This window comes from Myotis davidii, unplaced genomic scaffold, assembly GCF_000327345.1.
Source record: "Myotis davidii unplaced genomic scaffold, ASM32734v1 scaffold1439, whole genome shotgun sequence".
Classification (NCBI taxonomy): domain Eukaryota; kingdom Metazoa; phylum Chordata; class Mammalia; order Chiroptera; family Vespertilionidae; genus Myotis; species Myotis davidii.
In genome coordinates, this window is record NW_006292342.1 from 1,313,495 (window position 1) to 1,332,688 (window position 19,194).

Consider the following 19,194-nt stretch of genomic DNA (forward strand, 5'->3'; position numbering starts at 1 on the left):
ATGCCCTTGACCGGAATCGAACCTGGGACCTTTCAGTCCGCAAGCCAACGCTCTATCCACTGAGCCAAACCGGTTTCGGCACTCTCACATCATTGATGTTTCTATCTCTCCCTCTACCTTCCTCTCTGAAACCAATTAAATATTTTTTAAAAAATAATCATAAATAAATAAAAATAAATGAATAAGGAATCTAATGAACAAAACCAGAGGCATGGAAACATGGAACACACTGGTGAATCTCAGAGGGAAGGGGGGTGGGGTGCTGAGAAGAGATTAACCAAATAATTTATATGCATATATGCATTACCTATGGACACAGACAATAGGTGGTGAAGACCTGCGGTGAGGAGGGAACCAGGTGAAGGGAGGCAATGGGGGAGGGAGGGGGGACATCTGTAATACTCTCAACAATAAAGGTTAAAATAAAATTTAAAAATGTATACATTTGTGTTCACAACCCTAATGCCATTATAACATCAGACTGAATACGTGTGTCTCCCCAAAATGTGTATATTGAAACCTAATCCCCAAGGTGATGGTATTAGGAGGGGATTAGGTCATAAATGTGGGGCCCTCATGAATGGGATTAGTGCCCTTGTAATAGAGACTCCAAAGAGCTCCCTCACCCCTCCCTCCATGTGAGGACACAGTAATCTGCTGGCACCATGGTCTTGAACTTCCCAGCCTCTAGAACTGTGAGAAATAAATGTTGTTTATAACCCACCAAGTCTGATATTCTGTTATAGCAGCTTGAATGGACTGAGACAACAGCTAAGACAATTAGCAGCCATTCTTTGGCATCACCAAACACACAGGCCATCATCGAATTCCTCTAATTGGCTCCAAATGTCACTGTGCATTTGTTTTCTTTGAATTGGGATCCAAACAAGCTCCACATGTTATGTGTGCCATGTCTTCTACGTCCCTTTTATTTGAACCCAGTAGTCCTGAAATCAGAGTGCGCATTGCAATCCTCTAGATCAGCGGTTCTCAACCTGTGGGTCGCGACCCCTTTGGGTGTCGAACGACCCTTTCACAGGCGTCGCCTAAGACCATCGGAAAACACATATATAATTACATATTGTTTTTGTCATTAATCACTATGCTTTAATTATGTTCAATTTGTAACAATGAAAATACATCCTGCATATCAGATATTTACATTATAATTCATTCATTACGATTCATATTTACATTATGTAGCAAAATTGCAGTTATGAAGTAGCAACGAAAATAATTTTATGGTTGGGGGTCACCACCACATGAGGAACTGTATTAAAGGGTCGCAGCGTCAGGAAGGTTGAGAACCACTGCTCTAGAGGTTTTGTTAAAGTCCCAATCCCTCTACCAGAGCTTCTGACTCAGGAGACCTTGAGGGCCCAGGGGTCTGCATTCCTAACACATTCCCAGACAACGTTGTGGACACAGGAAACATGCTTTGAGAAACCGCTGCTCTAGATTTCCTCCTTTTCCCCAACCCCACCTACCTTGGATTTGTTGCAGGAAGAACGTGGAATGCTGGGAATTCCACACCTTCTAGTTTTGCTGTGTCCTCTCTGGTGCCTTTACCTTGTTCCTCTCTCCCCTGTATTTCCTATAAATCACTTGTTCTCAGCCCTGGCTGTACACTGGAACCCCCTGGGAATTTAACAAAATACTCAAGCTTGGACCCCAGGGTTACCAAGCAAGGCCTAATGGACACAGAAGCCAATGCTAAGGCACTAGCTTCTCCTTTTTTCTTTTAAAAATATATTTGTATTGATTACAGGGAGAGAGATAGAAATATCAATGATGACAGAGAATCACTGATCAGCTGCCTCCTGCACGCTCCACACTGGGGATGGAGCCTGCAACCCGGACGTGTGACCTGGAATCAAACTGCGACCTCCTGGTTCATAGGTCAATGCTCAACCACTGAGCCATGCCGGCCAGGGTATGGCACTAGCTTTTGAGGAGAAAAAAAAAAGCTTTTATTGTGAGGTCAACCTGCAAAGAGACAGGAGGCAAGGCTCAAGTCTGTCTTCTCCTTCCAGGGCTTGGGGCCAGGTAGCTTAGTTGGTTAGAGTGTCGTCCTGAGATACCACGGTTATGGGTTCAATCAGGACACATACAAGAATCAACCAATGAGTACATAAATAACTGGAACAACAAACTGGTGTTTCCCTCACTCTCTTTCACTCTCTTTCTCTCCCTTCCTCTCTCTCTCTCTAAAAATCAATAAATAAAAACTAATAAATAATGCAAGGGGTTTCAACACCGGATCTTCCTGGACAGCAGGCCCTTTGCTTCTGAAAGGGTTTCATCAGGTTCCGATCTTGTGCTGGTCCTTTGTTTCTGCGGGGGAAGCAGCGAAGGGTTCACAAGTGCTACTCACAAGGGGAATTTCGAAGTTTAAACTTTGGTCTGGGTCCTGTTGGTGCGAACCCTGAGAACGAAGATACCTACTGACAAGGGTTCCCGGTGGCTAACTGGGCTCAAATTTTAAAACACCGAGTCTGGCAGCCATTTCCACACAGGGGCCTCTCACACCAACTGCACTCCAGGGAGAAGTCTGCACTGAACTGCTTGGCTCTGCACTGACTCGCCGGCCTGTACTGCTTCCGCCACCTGAGGCAGCCCTGATGAAGGAGTGCCTGAAATCCTATTTCAACCATAGGACTGAGGCTTTCCCCACCCAACTGGAGCTGCAAAGGTCCGGTCAACTAGAGCAGTTCTATTCTGACCAATTAGGACAGTGCCTTTTGGACCAATCAAACTGCCGAGGATGTGGAGCCCTCATTTGCATGAGGACACACCAATCAGGGACCAGGGGTGGGGACTTGTGTCTATATAAGCCAGCTCTCCGTGGCTCTGGGAGCACTCTCCTTTCCACCTAAGGCTGAAAGGAGCAGAACAGGCCAGAAGGCAGTGAGCAGGTCACTGCAGCACGGGGCTGATGGACACAGCGGACCAGTGCAGACCAGCCAGGGGCAGAGCCGCCTAGCTGGAGGGTGGCCTGGCCCCAGGGCTGCCTCAGAGCTGTGCTGAATCACAACTGAGGTGCTTTGCACTGTGTAATTCCTTTCTCCACCACACCCCGACTGGGGATTCCTATTGTTGAATCGGCACCAACATCCATCAGTTGACATTAGAAACAGGATAGGACCCGTTTGAGCTGGTTCTGTGGTTACCCCATCTCTCCATCTTCTCATTTAATTGGACTGGGCTGTGGCCTGGGCATGGGACTTATTACATTTACCCAATTAAGGGGTGGCCATGGACACTGCTGAGAATCAATAAAACCAGGGTTTCACCCAGTGACCATAGCAGACTGAATGGATTCTTCCACTGGGGGTTGCAAATGGTAATTTATCTAATGTTTCCATATTTCTTTTGGGGAAGATAATAAGATGTCCTATTTGCTATTGCTGCAATCAACTGCCACTTCTGTAAAACACACCTCTCTTTCTTTGGAACCAGCCCACCTCTCAGATTTCTGTCCCTAAGTTAGGGGCAGGCAAATTCTCCCAGCCAGCTGATCAGCACGTTTCATCTGTCTCGACCTCAGTCATTGGTTCAGGCATGGACTGGGACCCAAGTGGCCAAGAGACCTGGTTTGGGGAAGTTAACTAGGGTTATCAGGAAAGAGCAGCTTCCACCATCCCCACAGCCCCCCACAACGCACATGGTTCAGAGGGGGCCACCTCACAGGGGCGAGGCTACAGAGAGGAGGCACAGAGAGCAGGGATGAGAATCCTGGTACCATATGCAAGTCTTTGGACCTAGCTCACTCCGGCTCTGCAGTTCACTCATTCACTGAACGAACATCTGTACAGTGCCTGCTGAGTGTCAGAAACAAACTGTTTTTACTAAGACATACTCAGTCAAAGCCAGATTTCTCAGCGTAGGCTAGTAAGTATTCTTATAATTAGTAAGGTCACCACTTTTCATATATGTTTGACATAACCAGTGGTCGGCAAACTCATTAGTCAACAGAGCCAATTATCAACAGTACTTCTTCAAAATAGACTCGCCCAGGCCGAAAACCGACTTCTGCGCATGGGCCATGAAATTTCAATAGCACTGTACGTGCACGCCCGCACGTGGTATTTTGTGGAAGAGCCACACTCAAGGGGCCAAAGAGCCGCATGTGGCTCAAGAGCCGCAGTTTGCCGACCACGGGTTTAGGATTTTCATGGTTGTTTTCTTACAAAGACATGATTGATTAAATCGTTGGCCATTGGCGATTCACTCTATCTCCAGCCCCACTTCTCCCAGGTCAGGAGGCAGGACTGATCGTGCCAACACTCTAATCATGGCTTGGTCTTTCTGGAGACCAACTCCCACCCTGAAGCTACCAACCCCCTCCCCAGTCCTCTGGGTAACATACAAAAGACACTTAGCCGTCCCTCCGGAGGTAACGGTTTTAAGAGATGTGTGCTAGGAACCAGGGACAAAGACCAAGTATTTCTTTTTTATTGTAGCAGACAGGAACAGAGCTGGGGGTGGCAGTGAAATATTTTTAAATCCCTACGTTTAGCTGACACTACTGGAGGAGATACTTATTGAAGTTAAATGAGAAAATGCACAACTCAGGAACGGTGAGATGGAAGAGATGCACGGGACAAGGTATGGGGGAGGGGTGTGGGATTTCCATGCCTTCTCTGGGCGTACCACCCTCGCAGCATGGCCATGTATTCACCAACCCGGAAGCTCGTCCATAGTTTAGGGCAGTGGTTGGCAAACTCATTAGTCAACAGAGCCAATTATCAACAGTACTTCTTCAAAATAGACTCGCCCAGGCCGAAAACCGACTTCTGCGCATGGGCCATGAAATTTCAATAGCACTGTACGTGCACGCCCGCACGTGGTATTTTGTGGAAGAGCCACACTCAAGGGGCCAAAGAGCCGCATGTAGAGCGTCAGCCTGCGAACTGGGAGGTCCCGGGTTCGATTCCGGTCAAGGGCATGTACCTGGGTTGCGGGTACATGAGAGGAAGGGAGAGGATGTGCAGGAGGCAGCTGATCGATGTTTCTCTCTCATCGATGTTTCTAAATTTCTATCCCTCTCCCTCCCTCTCTGTAAAAAATCAATAAAATAATTAAAAAAACAAAAAAAAAACAAACAAAAGACACTTAGCCGTCCCTCCGGAGATAATGGTTTTAAGAGATGTGTGCTAGTAACCAGGGACAAAGACCAAGTATTTCTTTTTTATTCCCTCCGGAGGTAACGGTTTTAAGAGATGTGTGCTAGGAACCAGGGACAAAGACCAAGTATTTCTTTTTTATTGTAGCAGACAGGAACAGAGCTGGGGGTGGCAGTGAAATATTTTTAAATCCCTACGTTTAGCTGACACTACTGGAGGAGATACTTATTGAAGTTAAATGAGAAAATGAAATAGTATTTTATATTCTAGGGGCTATGGGAAGGAGGGGTTGCAGTACTAAAGTACTAAATTGTGAGGGAAGTAGGGGGAGGGGTGCAGAATGAGAAGGTGAAATTTGTGAAAACACCTGAAAGAGGAACTGAGAGAGGGGAGCTTTGTGACTACCTGGGGTAGGAGAGTTCCAGGCAGAGGGACAGCTAATGCAAGGGGCCTGAGGCAGGGGCCTGATGTGTTCAAATAGCAGCTAGGAGGTCAATATGACCGGAGCAGAGCAAGTGTAGGGGGCAAGTGGGAAAAGTTGAGAGCAAGGAGGTGGCTGATGAGGACAGGCAGTACCTTGTAGGACACAGGGAGACTTTGGCATTTACTCCCAGGCAGGTGGGAGCCATGGAGGGTTCTGAGGAGAGGGATGTGACCAGACTCGGGTGCTCCAGGCGCCCCCTGGCGGCTGTGGTGGAGGACAGACCTTCCCAGTTGAATTAGTTGGAGCAACATTATCCTCTCTGCCCTCCAGGCAGAGGCAGTTTCCAGGGCCAAAGCGGTGGCCAGGAGTTCCCGCTAGACAGCCCCAGGCCTGAGCTTCCCTGGACTCACACGGCATCTGCTACAACCCGCATGGCCCTCAACCCTCTGCTTGGCTGTGAGTCAACTGCCCTCTTCCTGGAAGTCGCATTTCACTAATGGAAATAAAAAAAACAACTGCATCTGGGCACAATGGCTTTAATTGTTTTTTCGTGTGGAGAAAAGTGCAACGTCTTTCCAATGGTCATCAAAGAATCGCTTACGCAGGAGAGCCACATCCAGGGCAGAAATGAGCAGGCCGGGGGCTCTCTCCGTAGTGTTTTGGGATTATGGGGGAGAAGAAGCCAGTTAGCAGAATTAGCGCTTCCACACGGAGACCAAATTTCACCCTTTGCTTGTTTTTCTAAGTTTAGTTGGAGAGAATGACACAAGAATATGACCCCCAGAGAAGCCAGGAAAAAAAAGAAAGAAAGCAGAACCCCAAACCACAGCAATCGTGGCAGTGTCCCACCGAACTGCCTGTGGAAAGACAAGTTGCTAAAAGCAAACGGTAAGAAGGGACAGCACCCAGGCAGGACCCAGCCTCAGGCGAGGGCTCCCGGCCGGCTCCCTGCAGCTGGGAGGTGGTTTTCCCACAGCTTTTGGTATATTTTTGTTTGTAAACTCAACAAGCCTCCCTCCCCTCAGGGACCCGGGAGAACATCAATTTCTGTTCCCCAGAGACTATCTTGAGCGAACACTGCCCCCCAAACGTCATGAAATAAAAACTCGCATTATTTTTAGCAGAAACAAAAATACATATTCTGCTCCCAGTCTTGAGAGAGCCCGGCGGCAGCTGTCTCGGTTGTTACTTGAAGCTGAACGGTTGGAAAACTCTGTGCACACAGAAAGCTTAGACGATGCGGCCATCGCTGCGTCACAGGGGCTGCGGCAATAGGCTGGTCCCTCTTGACCCACCGTTTTTTCTGGCAGCAGCTCAGCGAGAATGGACTGGCCAGTGACATCTTGACAGCCCGTGGTGCAACTTCAGAAGACTTCTAATTTAATGGCACTTTTATGTTAAAGCAATGAACATTTCTGATTTCAGATCTTTGTGTATCTCCCAAAACTTGGTCCTTTCACCAGTCATTTCACTTGTTGGTGTACAAAGATATCCTGACTCTGAAAGTCTCCGGGGAGACCCTGGTACGGGGCACGTAGGGTCCTCTAGAAACGGGTTCTATCTAGAGTTTCCAGAAAGGCGGCAGCGAATCTTAAACTTGAACCAGGCCTTCCCCATTCCGCAGCGGAGGAGATGGAGACCTTTAAGGCTACAGGCTGTCCTCACAGTGTCTATCAAGTTATGGGGTGTCGGTTGGTATTCCAGGGCAGAAAGGGCCACTGAGCTGTACGGGGTGCATGTGAAGAGGGTAGATCCCCAAACTGCACATAACCTCCCACGGCAGGAGCCCGGGGCAGCTGGAAACCCAAGCCTCACCCAGGGAGACTGACCCCAGCCCATCCCCCACCAGCCTGCCACTCCCAGGCTATATCATGAAGCGCAAGAGGCAGTAGCAGTTACACAACCCTACCCTCTCCCTCTTCCAGCCCAAACCCCAAACATTCCTGAGAGTGACTCCTCTGTTAGCAAAAACAGGTCCATCTCTGGGCCCCACCGATGACATGGCTCAGGACGCGGACCCTGGGTCTTCCCCCGTGCTCAGGTGAAAGAAGCCCAAGTCCTTACAGCAGAAAGTCACCAGCAAGGGAGGGCCATGGGGACATTGCTCAATTTCCTTCTCTAGTCTAGCCGGATGTGAGATGTGGAAAGACTTTGCTTAAAACATCACCCAATGGGCCCACGGAGGCAGGTTTGGGCAGGAGGGCCGGGGCTCCTGGCTCTGAGGTTAACTCCTGGCAAAAAGCCCCAACCGGTAAGGCCAGGGGGTTGGCGATTCTCTGCCTGGCCTAACACAGTGCCTCATTCCAGAATTCAATCCCGGATCAGGGGCACCATGGATCAGCCAACAGTGGCAGGGTCGTGGTGATGCGAAATTGTGGGGAAACTCAGAAGGCACTTCGGGGTCCCCGAACCCAGGGGGTTCTGACCCCCTATCCCTTCCCAACAGGTAAAGCTGCTTTAATACTGTTCTCACAGAGGATCTGCAGGCCAGAAGGGAGGGGTCTACCCTGGCCAAAGTCACCCCCGCACCTTGGAGCCTTGAGATCAGAGATCGATGGGCAGGCTGGGGTCAGAGTAGGGGACCTGGAGCAAGGAGCCTCCTTCCCTATCTCCAAGGGTGAACTCGGAGAACCGCATGGCGGGAGGAAGAAGGCTAACCCCCTTCAACCAAGGCCCAGCACAGAACAGATGTGGACCATGGCTCGAACCCAGAAGGCACTGTAGAAGCCCCACAGGCTGCCCACGTGCGCCCACTGAAACACCGGAAGGCAGCAAGCGCGTGCATGTCAACATCCCCAGACCCTGCCTCTCATGCAGAGTCCTGGGGTCTGGAGCTTGCGACAGGGGCTGCTTGGGCAGCTGCCGGCTATAGTGAGGAGACGAGCCATGCGGGCAGTGAGGGGCAGCTGACAGCTGACAGGAGGGAAGGGGGCGCCCTGAGCTTGAAAATAGCCCTTGTGGCTCATGCCTCAGTCACATTCCCTGCGGAGGCAGGAGGGGGGGGGCGGGGTACCCTCTCTAGCAGCTACAGCTGCTAGGCCTAGGCGGTGGGGCATCCCCCAAGGCGGGCCCTTTCCCATTGCTGCCCGGGCTGGAGCTGGGATCCAGGGACTCATTCATTTTCTCACAGATGACATCCACCAGGCGCTCGAAGACCTGCTTCACGTTGATATTCTCCTTGGCACTGGCCTCGAAGAACTCGAAACCTGGACGGACATAAGTGGGGACACCTGTGAGACCCTGCAAGGCATAGGCTGGGCTGCGGCATCATCCAAATCTGGGTTCCATGCACACTTCTGTCTGTTAAGCAGCTATGGGACCTTGGCTGAGTGCCTTAGTCTCTCTGAGCCTCAGTGGGCTTGTCTATTAAATGGGAACCATGTTAATAAAAACCTGTGATAGTCCTGGCTGGTTTGGCTCAGTGGATAGAGTGTCGGCCTGCGGATTGAAGGGTCCCAGGTTCGACTCCCATCAGGGGCGCATGCTCAGGTTATAGGCTCAATCCCCAGTTGGGGGCATGCAGGAGGCAGCCAATCAATGATTCTCTCTCCCTCTCCCTTCCTCTCTGAAATAAAAAAAAAAAACAAAAAAAAACAAAAAACCTGTGACAGAAGCCCTGCTCTGGGATACCCTAAGAATCTCTTTGTCCCAGGGCAGTGGCTGCAAGAGTCCAGGGGGCGCATGCTCAGGGTATAGGCTCAATCCCCAGTTGGGGGCATGCAGGAGGCAGCCAATCAATGATTCTCTCTCCCTCTCCCTTCCTCTCTGAAATAAAAAAAAAAAACAAAAAAAAACAAAAAACCTGTGACAGAAGCCCTGCTCTGGGATACCCTAAGAATCTCTTTGTCCCAGGGCAGTGGCTGCAAGAGTCCAGGTAGTAACATTGTGGTGCCTAGAGGGATGGGTACCCACGGGTGGCTTCGACTTACCGTCCATGCAATTGTACTGCACAGGAAGGTACCGCAAGGCTGCCCACAAAACTAGGTTTTGATATGGACGTTAGAAATGTTCTGGAAAATGTGCTTCAGACCAAGTAAAACATAGCTGAAGACTGGCTTCAGCCTGGGGGGCTACCAGTCTGCAGTCTCTGTCGGGTTCCCCAGTGTTTGTGGAGAGTGTGCGATAAGTAGTTCCTGGCCTATAGAATGCACTAAAAATGGTAATGGTGATAATAATAATTAATAATAATAATAGTAAGTGCTTATATCATGTTTACTATGTGTCAGGCACTTTCCTAAGCGCTTTACATAAATAAACATCTTTAATGATGCTCTGAGGTTCATCCTATTATAACCCATTTTATAGAGGAGGAAACTGAGGCACAGACAGGGAAAGTCACTCATTTAAAATTCACACAGGTAACACGTGGCAGGGCCAGGGTTCACACCCAGGCTGCCTTGCTTAACAACAGTTAATATTAAATCAATATTTTTAATATAAAGAAAGAATAATAAATATTCCTATTGTACCACCTTGGGTCTTGGCTGGCTGACTCCTGGGGTGGAGATGTGAGGTAGCTTTGAATATATTCTTAGTGACCATCATAACTTGTTTGCCCTCGCAAAGGTGGGAGGTGAAACGAATGCTTTGCTTAAGGTCCCTCAGCTACAAAGAGTACCAGTCAACCTGAAAATAAGGGTGTGCAAGACGATCCTTCCTGCACCCCTAAAAGTTTGGTTAAGAATCTGCCTGCAGGGAACTCTCCCTGAAAGGTCCCCGATGTGTCCCCACCTGCCACCCCTGCCAAGGTGGCCAGGAGTCCAAGCAAACACCCACCGCATTATACACAGCGCAGGGTAAGTGGGCCTCCGCCCCGGCACTTGTCATGCTGCTCTATAAAAATGTAATTGTAATTAAATAGTCAGGTGTGTGACTATAGGTTTCCTATCCATCTCCGCTATTAGACCACCAGCACCAAGAGGGCAGGACTTCTGTCTGCCTTGTCCACCCTGCAGCCAGTGCCTGGCACACAGCAGGCATTAGGGAACTACTTGTTCAATGACTGGATGAATGGATGAATGATGAATGAATGAATGAATGAATGCTAGAGGCAGGATATGAACTCAGACCTTCTACTCTGAACCTAGTGATCATCAATGGCACCCCACTGTCTTCCTGGGCAAACCTGGCATTTCCTTCAAATATGTGTGTCTTCTCTCAATCTGAGTTCTTTTTTTTTATATATCTTTTTTTCATCATAAATATTTGCTAGAAACTGCTGAAAAGTATCAAGACAAATATGAAAGCCATTTGTAGTTTCATCACCCAGAGACAATTACTATTGGTGTTTGATATGTAGCTTTCTACTTTTAAAAATACAAATATAGCCCTAGCCGGTTTGGCTCAATGGATAGAGCATCAGACTGCAGACTCAAAGGGCCCAGGTTCAATTCCGGTCAAGGGCACATGCCTGGGTTGCAGGCTCGATCCCCCGTAGGAGTCCTGAAGGAGGCAGCCAATCAGTGATTCTCTCCCATCACTGATGTTTCTATTTCTCTCTTCCTCTCCCTTCCTCTCTGAAATCAATAAAAAATTAATTTTAAAAATACTAATACATAATTGTTGGGTTTGGGTTTGTAGGTGGTGTGTGTCGGGGGGAGTTAAGTTTTTGTTTTGTTTTTTTACAAAATTGAGATTAAATTCCATCTTCTGCTCTGTACTCTGGTATTTTAAATGTAATGACAGGGTGGGAAGTCTCCCCTCAGCCCTGTCACTAGATGTCTCGGGAAGAAGGTGTGGGCGACACCCACAAGTGCCCTAGCCCACGATGGGACTCCCCAGGAGTGAGCCCAGGCTAGGGTTCCCAGAAAACACGAGGGACAGAGGAGCAGGTTAAGCGACCCCACGAGGGAGCAAAGAGCCAGACCTCAAATGGAAGATGTTCCATAGAACAAAGACCTGGGTTCTCCAACAAATTGATGGCAAGAAAAAAGAGAAAGGGGACCATTACAGTCCAGGGGTCCTAGGACTTTTTCTGTCAAGGGCCAGAGAGTAAATATTTCCGATTTGGTGGGCCATCAGGTGCTTAGAGCTTTCTAGGCAAACATCAACAGTAGTTCACAGTCACGCCAGCTAACACTCAGATGTGCCTATAACTGCTTCACATGCTGTAACTCATTTAGTCCCCACGATACCTCAGTGAGGTGGGACTGTTATTAATCTCCATTGGACACATAGGGAAGTGCAGACCCAGAGAGCTGGAGTCACCGGTACAAGATCACAAAGTGACTGAGAAATAATACAAGTTAATGTTCAACCGAGGCCAGCGTTTGCCTATTTAATCCTTCTAATAGCCGATGAAGTCGACACGGTTTCACCTGTTTCCTAGGTGAGACGGGGAAGCACCGTGGGGAGGCCCTGTGCCCTCGGTCACACCGCAGTGGGTTGCAGACTGGGATTCTAGCTTGACTCTGGGTCCTTAACACGCCCTACCCTACAGTAGTTACACCATGTCCCTTTAAGCCAAGTCCTGGGAGAGTCCAGAATACTAGAATATTCCAGGACAAGGTTTTCATTGAGCTTAAGTTTCGAATAGATAATTCATTCATCACCTGCTCCAAAGAGATAAACTGAAGAGTCCCCCTCCCACCCTGGTTTCCAGCCACCCAGTTTTCAGACACAAAAGTCACGTCTGTGACTAGATCCTTCCGTATCCTCCCAGAGTTCCTTTAGGCCAGTGGTTCTCAACCTTCTGGCCCTTTAAATACAGTTCCTCATGTTGTGACCCAACCATAAGATTATTCTCATTGCTACTTCAGAACTGTCATGTTGCTACTGTCGTGAATTGTAATGTAAATATCTGATATGCAGGATGGTCTTAGGCGACCCCTGTGAAAGGGCTGTTCGACCGCCAAAGGGGTCGCGACCCACAGGTGGAGAACCGCTGCTTTAGGCAAACTTAAGTATATGTTCTTATTCTCATCCTTTTTATACACGAATGCCGGTGTTGGCCAACTTCGGAATGCAGGCCAAATCTGGCCCGTGGCCTGTTTTGTAAATAACGTTTTCCTGGCCGTCATACTCATTCCTTGATGTATTGTCTACACTGCTTTCAGGCAGAATTGAATAGTTGTGAGAGGCCAAAAACATTTCCTCTCTGGCCCTTTAAGCAAATGTCTGCTGACTGCTGCCCGAACTAAAGGAAGCAGCCACAGCCACTGTTCTGCAGTTCGCTGTTACCTCTTAGCCACATAACCCAGAAACCTTGCCATGGTCACAGCCGCACAGCATTTTGCCACGTGAATATGCTTTAGGTACTGCTGCTCCCTCCACTGCGAGACGCCTGGGCGGCTGCCAAGGTGCCCCCACCACGAGCAGAACTGCAATTTGACACACTCGCCGCTTCTCACGTGGGTGAGGATGTTTGTGGGATAAATATCCAGAAACAGTTTTCTGAGTCTGGGTTCCTAGGGGGGCAGCGGTCAGGGAGAGGGATCAATGGGTGAACCCCCTGGAATTAAGTGGAGAAGGGGGCATACACGTGGGCATTTTTCTGGCCAGATCCCTCAAAGAGCAAAGGGTTGGAGACTGCGGTTGGACCTGGGATCTGAGCGTGAGGAGGGGGGCTTGTTCTGGGAAGTCCAGGGCCTACAGCCCAGGCTGGGCACTAACCAAGGTCATCGGCGAGCCTCTGGCCGTCCTCCGCAAGCACGACACGCTCATCCTCCAGGTCACACTTGTTCCCCACGAGGATGACCTGAGCATTGTCCCAGGAGTAGGTCTTGATCTGGGTGGCCCTGTGGAGTTTGAGGGCTGTGAGGCCAGAGATTTGGGGTGAGGGGAGAGGGCAAAGGTCAGGGGATCAGTAGGCAGCAGGCACTCACCAGTCCTGCACGGCGGTAAAGGACTCCTGGTTGGCAACATCATACATGAGCAGGAAGCCCATGGCTCCCCGGTAGTAGGCTGTGGTGATCGTCCGGTAGCGTTCCTGCCCTGCCGTGTCCTGGGGAAGCAGTGGGGTCAGCCGACTAGGGAAGGGTCACCGCACCCCTACAGGCCCTGCCCCCACTGCCCCAGTCTGATGAGAGAAACATGGGTTGCCTCCATGTCTGATGTGAGAGACATGACCCTGAGCTTGAGGAATTCCCAGTCGGAGGGGTCAGTGCCTCTCACAGACTTATAAGCCCCTTGGACCTCATCTCCAAGAACCCACGTAATGACCACAAACAGGAGCCACCTGGGCTAGAGGGGAACCTTCTTGATGCACACACCTGGTGCTCGTTACCCTGACAATTGTTACCAACGGCTGCACCCTGGGCGTGGGCAGGGGGCGTGAGGATGGCTCTGACACCTGGCGGGCTCAGTGGGGGCCTCTGGGCTCACACCTGAGACGTACCTAAATCCCTTTCCCATTAGTCACTAGGACTTCTAACTGCCTTGGGTTACTGCTGACTCCCCCTCAGACCTCACAGGGCAGGCGCATCCTCTCGTCCTGGTGAATGCGCCTCACAGATAATACCCCTCTACTCTTCACACCTACTCCACGCCCCCTCCCCGACTCTGGGCTCCTCTCTCACTCGGGACCCCTTCCCACAGCCCCACACCTTCCCATGGACGTCCCACAGACCCGGGAACAGCAGCAGGGCCCACCCAGATCTGCAGCTTGATCCTCTTGTCGTGGCGGTAGACGGTCTTGACCTTGAAGTCAATGCCCACGGTGCTGACGAAGGCGGGGGTGAAGGAGTCGTCCGCGTAGCGGAACAGGAAGGACGTCTTGCCCACGCTGCTGTTGCCAATGAGCAGGAGCTTGAACATGTAGTCGAAGTTCTGGTCTGCTGCATCACGAGGGCTGGTGGGGGGGTCTCCAGCTGATGCCATCCTGGGGGAAAGCCTCCTGCAGGGAAACAAAAGACAAGTAACCTGGGTTCAAATCCCGCTTCTGCCACTTGGAGGCCAGGCGACTCAGGATGCATCAGTTGCTCTCTGCCGGACTCAGAAAAGGGGGATGTTTGGCAAATGCAAGGGCCCCAGTTGGGGGGCGCCTGGGGGCCTCCTCTGGCCACTGAGGAACCAGACCCTGCGAAGGTGCAGGTGTGGACTTTGCCCCCTGGTGAGCAGCCAGTGTGGCCCAGGTGTGGGCCGGGGGAAAGGGGCCTGCCAGCTGGATAGCGTCCCCCCTCCCCCTGCAGGCTGGGTGTTGACTTTGGCAGGTGTCAGCCACCACCAGGGTGCCTGCCCTGCCCCCATCCAGCTGAGCTTAACCCCTTCCCTGATCCCCAGGGGAGGGGATTTCAGGAGGTTCAACCCAGGGAGAAGCCGAGCTCCGCCCCGGCAGTGGGTACTGCCACCTCCTATTTGTCAAAGGGGCCGGGCCCATTTTGTTCTGGATAGAGCTGACTCAGTCCAGCCCCAGCCCAGGGAGGCTGGGGTGATGGTCCTCAAATAGAAGGAAACCACCCCAGCCGCCTAATAATCAGGAACCCTACTGCCAGGACCGCCACTCCTGGTCCTGTCTTTCCTGGCATTGTGTCCCCACAACGGGGCTGCCTCACCTGGGCCCAGGGCATCCCCTCAGCCTCCCTAGATTTCAGCTGACCCAGCTGTCTACCGCCGCCCCCTGAGCCACGCAGGGAGGTTCCAGAAGACCTGGGTGAGCGGGGGACACACCTCGCAAAGCTCTTTCTCAACTGCCTGTGGGGCTTCTTTCCATTTTAAAGGAGGACACAGCCGGCCCCCCTTTCTGCCCAGCCCTCAGCCCCACCCCGTGTTCCGGGAGAACGAGTTTGAGGGGAAGACAAGAGACAGGAAGCCTTTCCCCAAGCTGGGCAGGGCTGCCAGGCTGGGGCCCCGTCCCCGCCCCACCCCCAGCCCACCTGTCAGCCGGCCCCATCCTCCCTCGCCCGGCACTTGGTAAGGGTCCCGGGATCTGGCCCCTTCCCTCTCCGCTGGGTTTGGGGGGCCCCAGCCAGTGCAGGGTAGCTCTGGAGCGTCCTCCCATCACCATATGGTCCCATCTCTCGTTCCCAGCGGGGCTCTCTGAGCCGCCCGCGTCCCATTCTCGTCCTCGGAGGAGCCCAGCTGGGTGGGGGCGAGGAAGAGGCGTCCCCCGCTGCCCGCCTCTGTTCCCCCGGGGCCTCCCCCAAACCCCTGGTCCCCCCCAGACCTGATGGGACGCGGAGGTGCGGGGCGGGGTGCGCTCCCTCCGAGCGGGTCACCTCGAGTGGGTCGTTGCCCGCGGGGTTTCCGCCTCCGAACTCGCTGCGGCCTACGTGCAGAGATCTGGAGCTCACTCCGCAACAACAAACTACTTACAGAACTCCTACTATGTGCAGAGCGATTGAGCGCGCGGATTCTGGAGCCAGGTTCGAATCCCAGCTCCTCCGCTTTCTATCTCTGTGACTTTGGAGAAGTTACTTAACCTCTCTGGGCCTCAGTTTCCCCAAAAGTCAAATGGTTGATGACAAGAGTCTCCCCCTCACAGGGTTGTGTATGGGTTCTGGTCTGAATTAGTGTTTGTAATTGCAGCGCGCCTGACCCTAAAGTGGGCTCAATCCCTTGGCCAAATACTCATAAGGGCCCTTGGAATTAATTTCCACTTTATGGATAAGGAAACTGAGTCTCAGAAAGGATCAGCTCCTTGGCCGAGGCCACACAGTATGGAAATTTGGCCCATCCAGCCCTAACTGAGGACCTAGAATTTTCTTTATGCCAGCAGGAGAGGATCTGCGGTTATAATCGTTTAGGCTTTACTGGTGTTCAACTTCCAACAACTCCACCTGAAGCCACTTGTTGAACATCTCTGAGTACCACTGCTTCATGAGAACAGCAGGTGCCTCTAAGGACTGCCATGAGAATGAACAAAAATGGCATGCATCAGTCAGGAAGGAGTGGCATATGCTCAGTAACAAGCAGCCCCGAAACTTCAATGGCACCCAACATTTGAGGTTTTCTTCTCACACTGGTCATTGTGGAGAAGGGAAAATGTGGCAAACCATGCACTGGCTTGTAGAGTAGTCCTCCCTTACCCAGAGCTTCCTTTCTGTGGGTTCAGTTACCCACAGTCAACCACTGTTTGAAAATATCAAATGGAAAATTCTGGGCTAAACAATTTCTCAGTTTAAAATTGTGTACCATTCTGAATAGCATAAAATCTTGCACTATCTTGTTCCATCTAACCTGGACGTGAATCACCCGTGACCACCATATCCACGCTGTGGACACTCCCCACCCAGTAGCCATCTCAGGTATTAGATCAAATGTCATGGTATCACAGTGCTTGTGTTCAAGTAACCCTTATTTTACTTCTATGAACCCAGCCCCGCCACTGTTGTCCAGTGGTTGAGTGTCAGCCCATGCACCAAGAGGTTGCCAGTTCACCCTAACCGGTTTGGCTCAGTGGATAGAGCATCGGCCTGCGGACTCAAGGGTCCTGGGTTCGATTCCGGGCACGGGCATGTATCTTGGTTGCAGGCATATCCTCATTGGGGAGTGTGCAGGAGGCAGCTGATCAACCCAGCCCCGCCACTGTTGTCCAGTGGTTGAGTGTCAGCCCATGCACCAAGAGGTTGCCAGTTCACCCTAACCGGTTTGGCTCAGTGGATAGAGCATCGGCCTGCGGACTCAAGGGTCCTGGGTTCGATTCCGGGCACGGGCATGTATCTTGGTTGCAGGCATATCCTCATTGGGGAGTGTGCAGGAGGCAGCTGATCGATGTTTCTCTCTCATCGATGTTTCTAACTCTCTATCCCTCTCCCTTCCTCTCTCTTTAAAAAAAAGAAATTTAAAAAAATTTAGTCCTAACTGATTTGGCTTAGTGGATAGAGCATCAGCCTACAGACTGAAGGGTCCCAGGTTTGATTCTAGTCAAGGGCATGTACCTTGGTTGCGGCCACATCCCCAGCGGGAGGTATGCAGGAGGCAGCTGTTCAATGTTTCTCTTTCATCGATGTTTCTAACTCTCTATCCTTCTCCCTTCCTCTCTGAAAAAAAATCAATAAAATATATTTTTAAAAAAACTTTTAAAAACTAATAATGACCCAAAAGCACAAGAGTAGAGAAGCCATAAAATGCTTTAATTGAAAGTGTGTATAGGAAAAAAACATAATATATATAGAATTTGGTACTACTGATAGTTTCAGGCAATCATGGGGTCTTGGAATGTATCCCCCATGAATAAGGAGGGGACCATTGTATCCTTCTCCCTCTTTTTTTTTGTTTGTTTTAATCCTCATCCGGGAATATTTTTCCATTGATGTTAAAAGAAAGTGGAAGGAAAGGAGGAGGGGAGAGAGAGAAACATCGACACATTAATTGGTTGCCTCCTGCACACGTGCCCTGACCAGGGCTGGGGATCAAACCTGTAACCGAGGTACATGCCATTGACCAGGAATCGAACCCAAGATCCTTTGGTCCAAGGGCTGACGCTGTTACCACTGAGAAAAATGGGCTAGGCGGTGTACCCTGCTCTTTGGAAATGACTATTGGGGTCTGTTTACATTTCATTGGCCAAAGCAAGACACATGGCCACCCCCAATTCAATGGGGTTGGAAATATGCTTGTCCCCTAGGGATCAGAACCAGCTATTGTTACAATAAGATATGGCACCAGTATGTGCAATGATTAGCTCCATGCTTGGCACACAGTGGGTGCTCAACAAATGGGCACTGTTATAGGAAGTGCGTTAGGGGCTGCAGTAGCTGACACTGCAAATCATCGTGGGGAGTATGAACGGAGAAACAGAGGCCCTCGCTTCCATTCTTGTCCACTTTTCCCCCTGCTTCCCAGGTGGAGAAAAAGCACAGCAGCCATTTCCAAAGACGGGTTTATTGAGATTTGGGGCGCCAGCAGGGACAAAGAAGCAGTGGGTGCTACAGGCTCCTGAGATTCAGGGCCAGGCCAGCAAGACAGAGCCCGTTGCTCAGGAGGCAGCCCAGGTTGCAAATGGAGGACAGGCCATGGTAGCGGAAGAAGATCTGGCGCAGGGCGCTGTACTTGGGATCCTGCTCCCGCAGCTGGCGGTAGAGGTCAGGGCCCTGGTGGCGGCCTGGTACCTCCCCGCCCAAGCCCTGCTTCTTCTCCACGGTCTGCAGGGCCCACATGGCAGCTGTGGTGCGAGGCTCCAGCCAACGGGCATTGATGGTGGCAAGTGTGAGACTCAGGAACAACAGGCAGAGCTGTTGGAAGTAGTGGGAGGTGAGCCGTGCCGGGCAGGCAGGGGGGGTGGGCCCTGGAGAGGGTCCTTCTGCACCCTCAAAGTCATATTCAGACTGGAAGTTTCCAGAACACAGCCTTTTCCCACAAACTGACCATATCTCAGAACAGAACCTCTCTTCCCCAAATTGGAACAGCACAATAACTGTCCCCTCGTTCCCCCAAAAGAGAGAGAGAGCCTAAGACAGGGTCCATCTCCTCTGTGGCCCCAGCCCAGATCCCAGAAGCTGACACTGGGCCCACAAGGAGTGAATAAAAAGTCCTTAAAGTTCTAGTTACCCATAATACTCTCTGGTCTCTATGGGATTATTCTTGAAACCCCTGTCAGGCTCTACCTGCCCACATATGAGGGACATAATGAGGGCAGTGGGAGGACGGGATAGAGAAATACGAGACACAGAAATGGTCGCTTGCCTGGTAGTTGGGAAAATGTGTGGATGGGGGTGGGGGACTTTAAATTCCCAGTCTGGCTCGTTTTTTAAACAATGAGCTTGG

General features: G+C 50.9%; 2 protein-coding genes across 2 annotated transcripts in view; both read right to left on the reverse strand.

The window, feature by feature from the left end:
• Positions 1–6,070: 6,070 nt before the first annotated feature.
• RAB3D (RAB3D, member RAS oncogene family) lies at positions 6,071–15,750 on the reverse strand. Its single transcript, XM_006765795.2, has 5 exons — positions 15,653–15,750; positions 14,140–14,383; positions 13,374–13,492; positions 13,162–13,286; positions 6,071–8,756 (listed from the first exon to the last, which is right to left on the reverse strand). Exons 2-5 carry the CDS (start codon positions 14,365–14,367, stop codon positions 8,569–8,571), a joined length of 660 nt encoding a protein of 219 aa, XP_006765858.1. The 5' UTR covers positions 14,368–14,383; positions 15,653–15,750; the 3' UTR covers positions 6,071–8,568.
• A 2,544-nt stretch (positions 15,751–18,294) lies between these two features.
• Positions 18,295–19,194, reverse strand: part of TMEM205 (transmembrane protein 205) — a 3,099-nt gene continuing 2,199 nt past the window's right edge. Inside the window, exon 4 of the mRNA XM_006765794.2 lies at positions 18,295–18,662. Coding sequence (XP_006765857.1) covers positions 18,357–18,662 — 306 coding nt within the window. The 3' untranslated portion in view covers positions 18,295–18,356. The remainder of the gene's footprint in view (positions 18,663–19,194) is intronic.

Bases quoted from the DNA above. Each gene is read 5' to 3' on its own strand.
- RAB3D (XM_006765795.2), bottom strand. From the start codon at position 14,367: ATGGCATCAGCTGGAGACCCCCCCACCAGCCCTCGTGATGCAGCAGAC. The intron at 13,493-14,139 runs GTGGGCCCTGCT...CTGCTTCCCCAG, and splicing joins GGATCAAGCTGCAGATCTGG to GACACGGCAGGGCAGGAACG. The intron at 13,287-13,373 runs GTGAGTGCCTGC...CAAACTCCACAG, and splicing joins TTTACCGCCGTGCAGGACTG to GGCCACCCAGATCAAGACCT.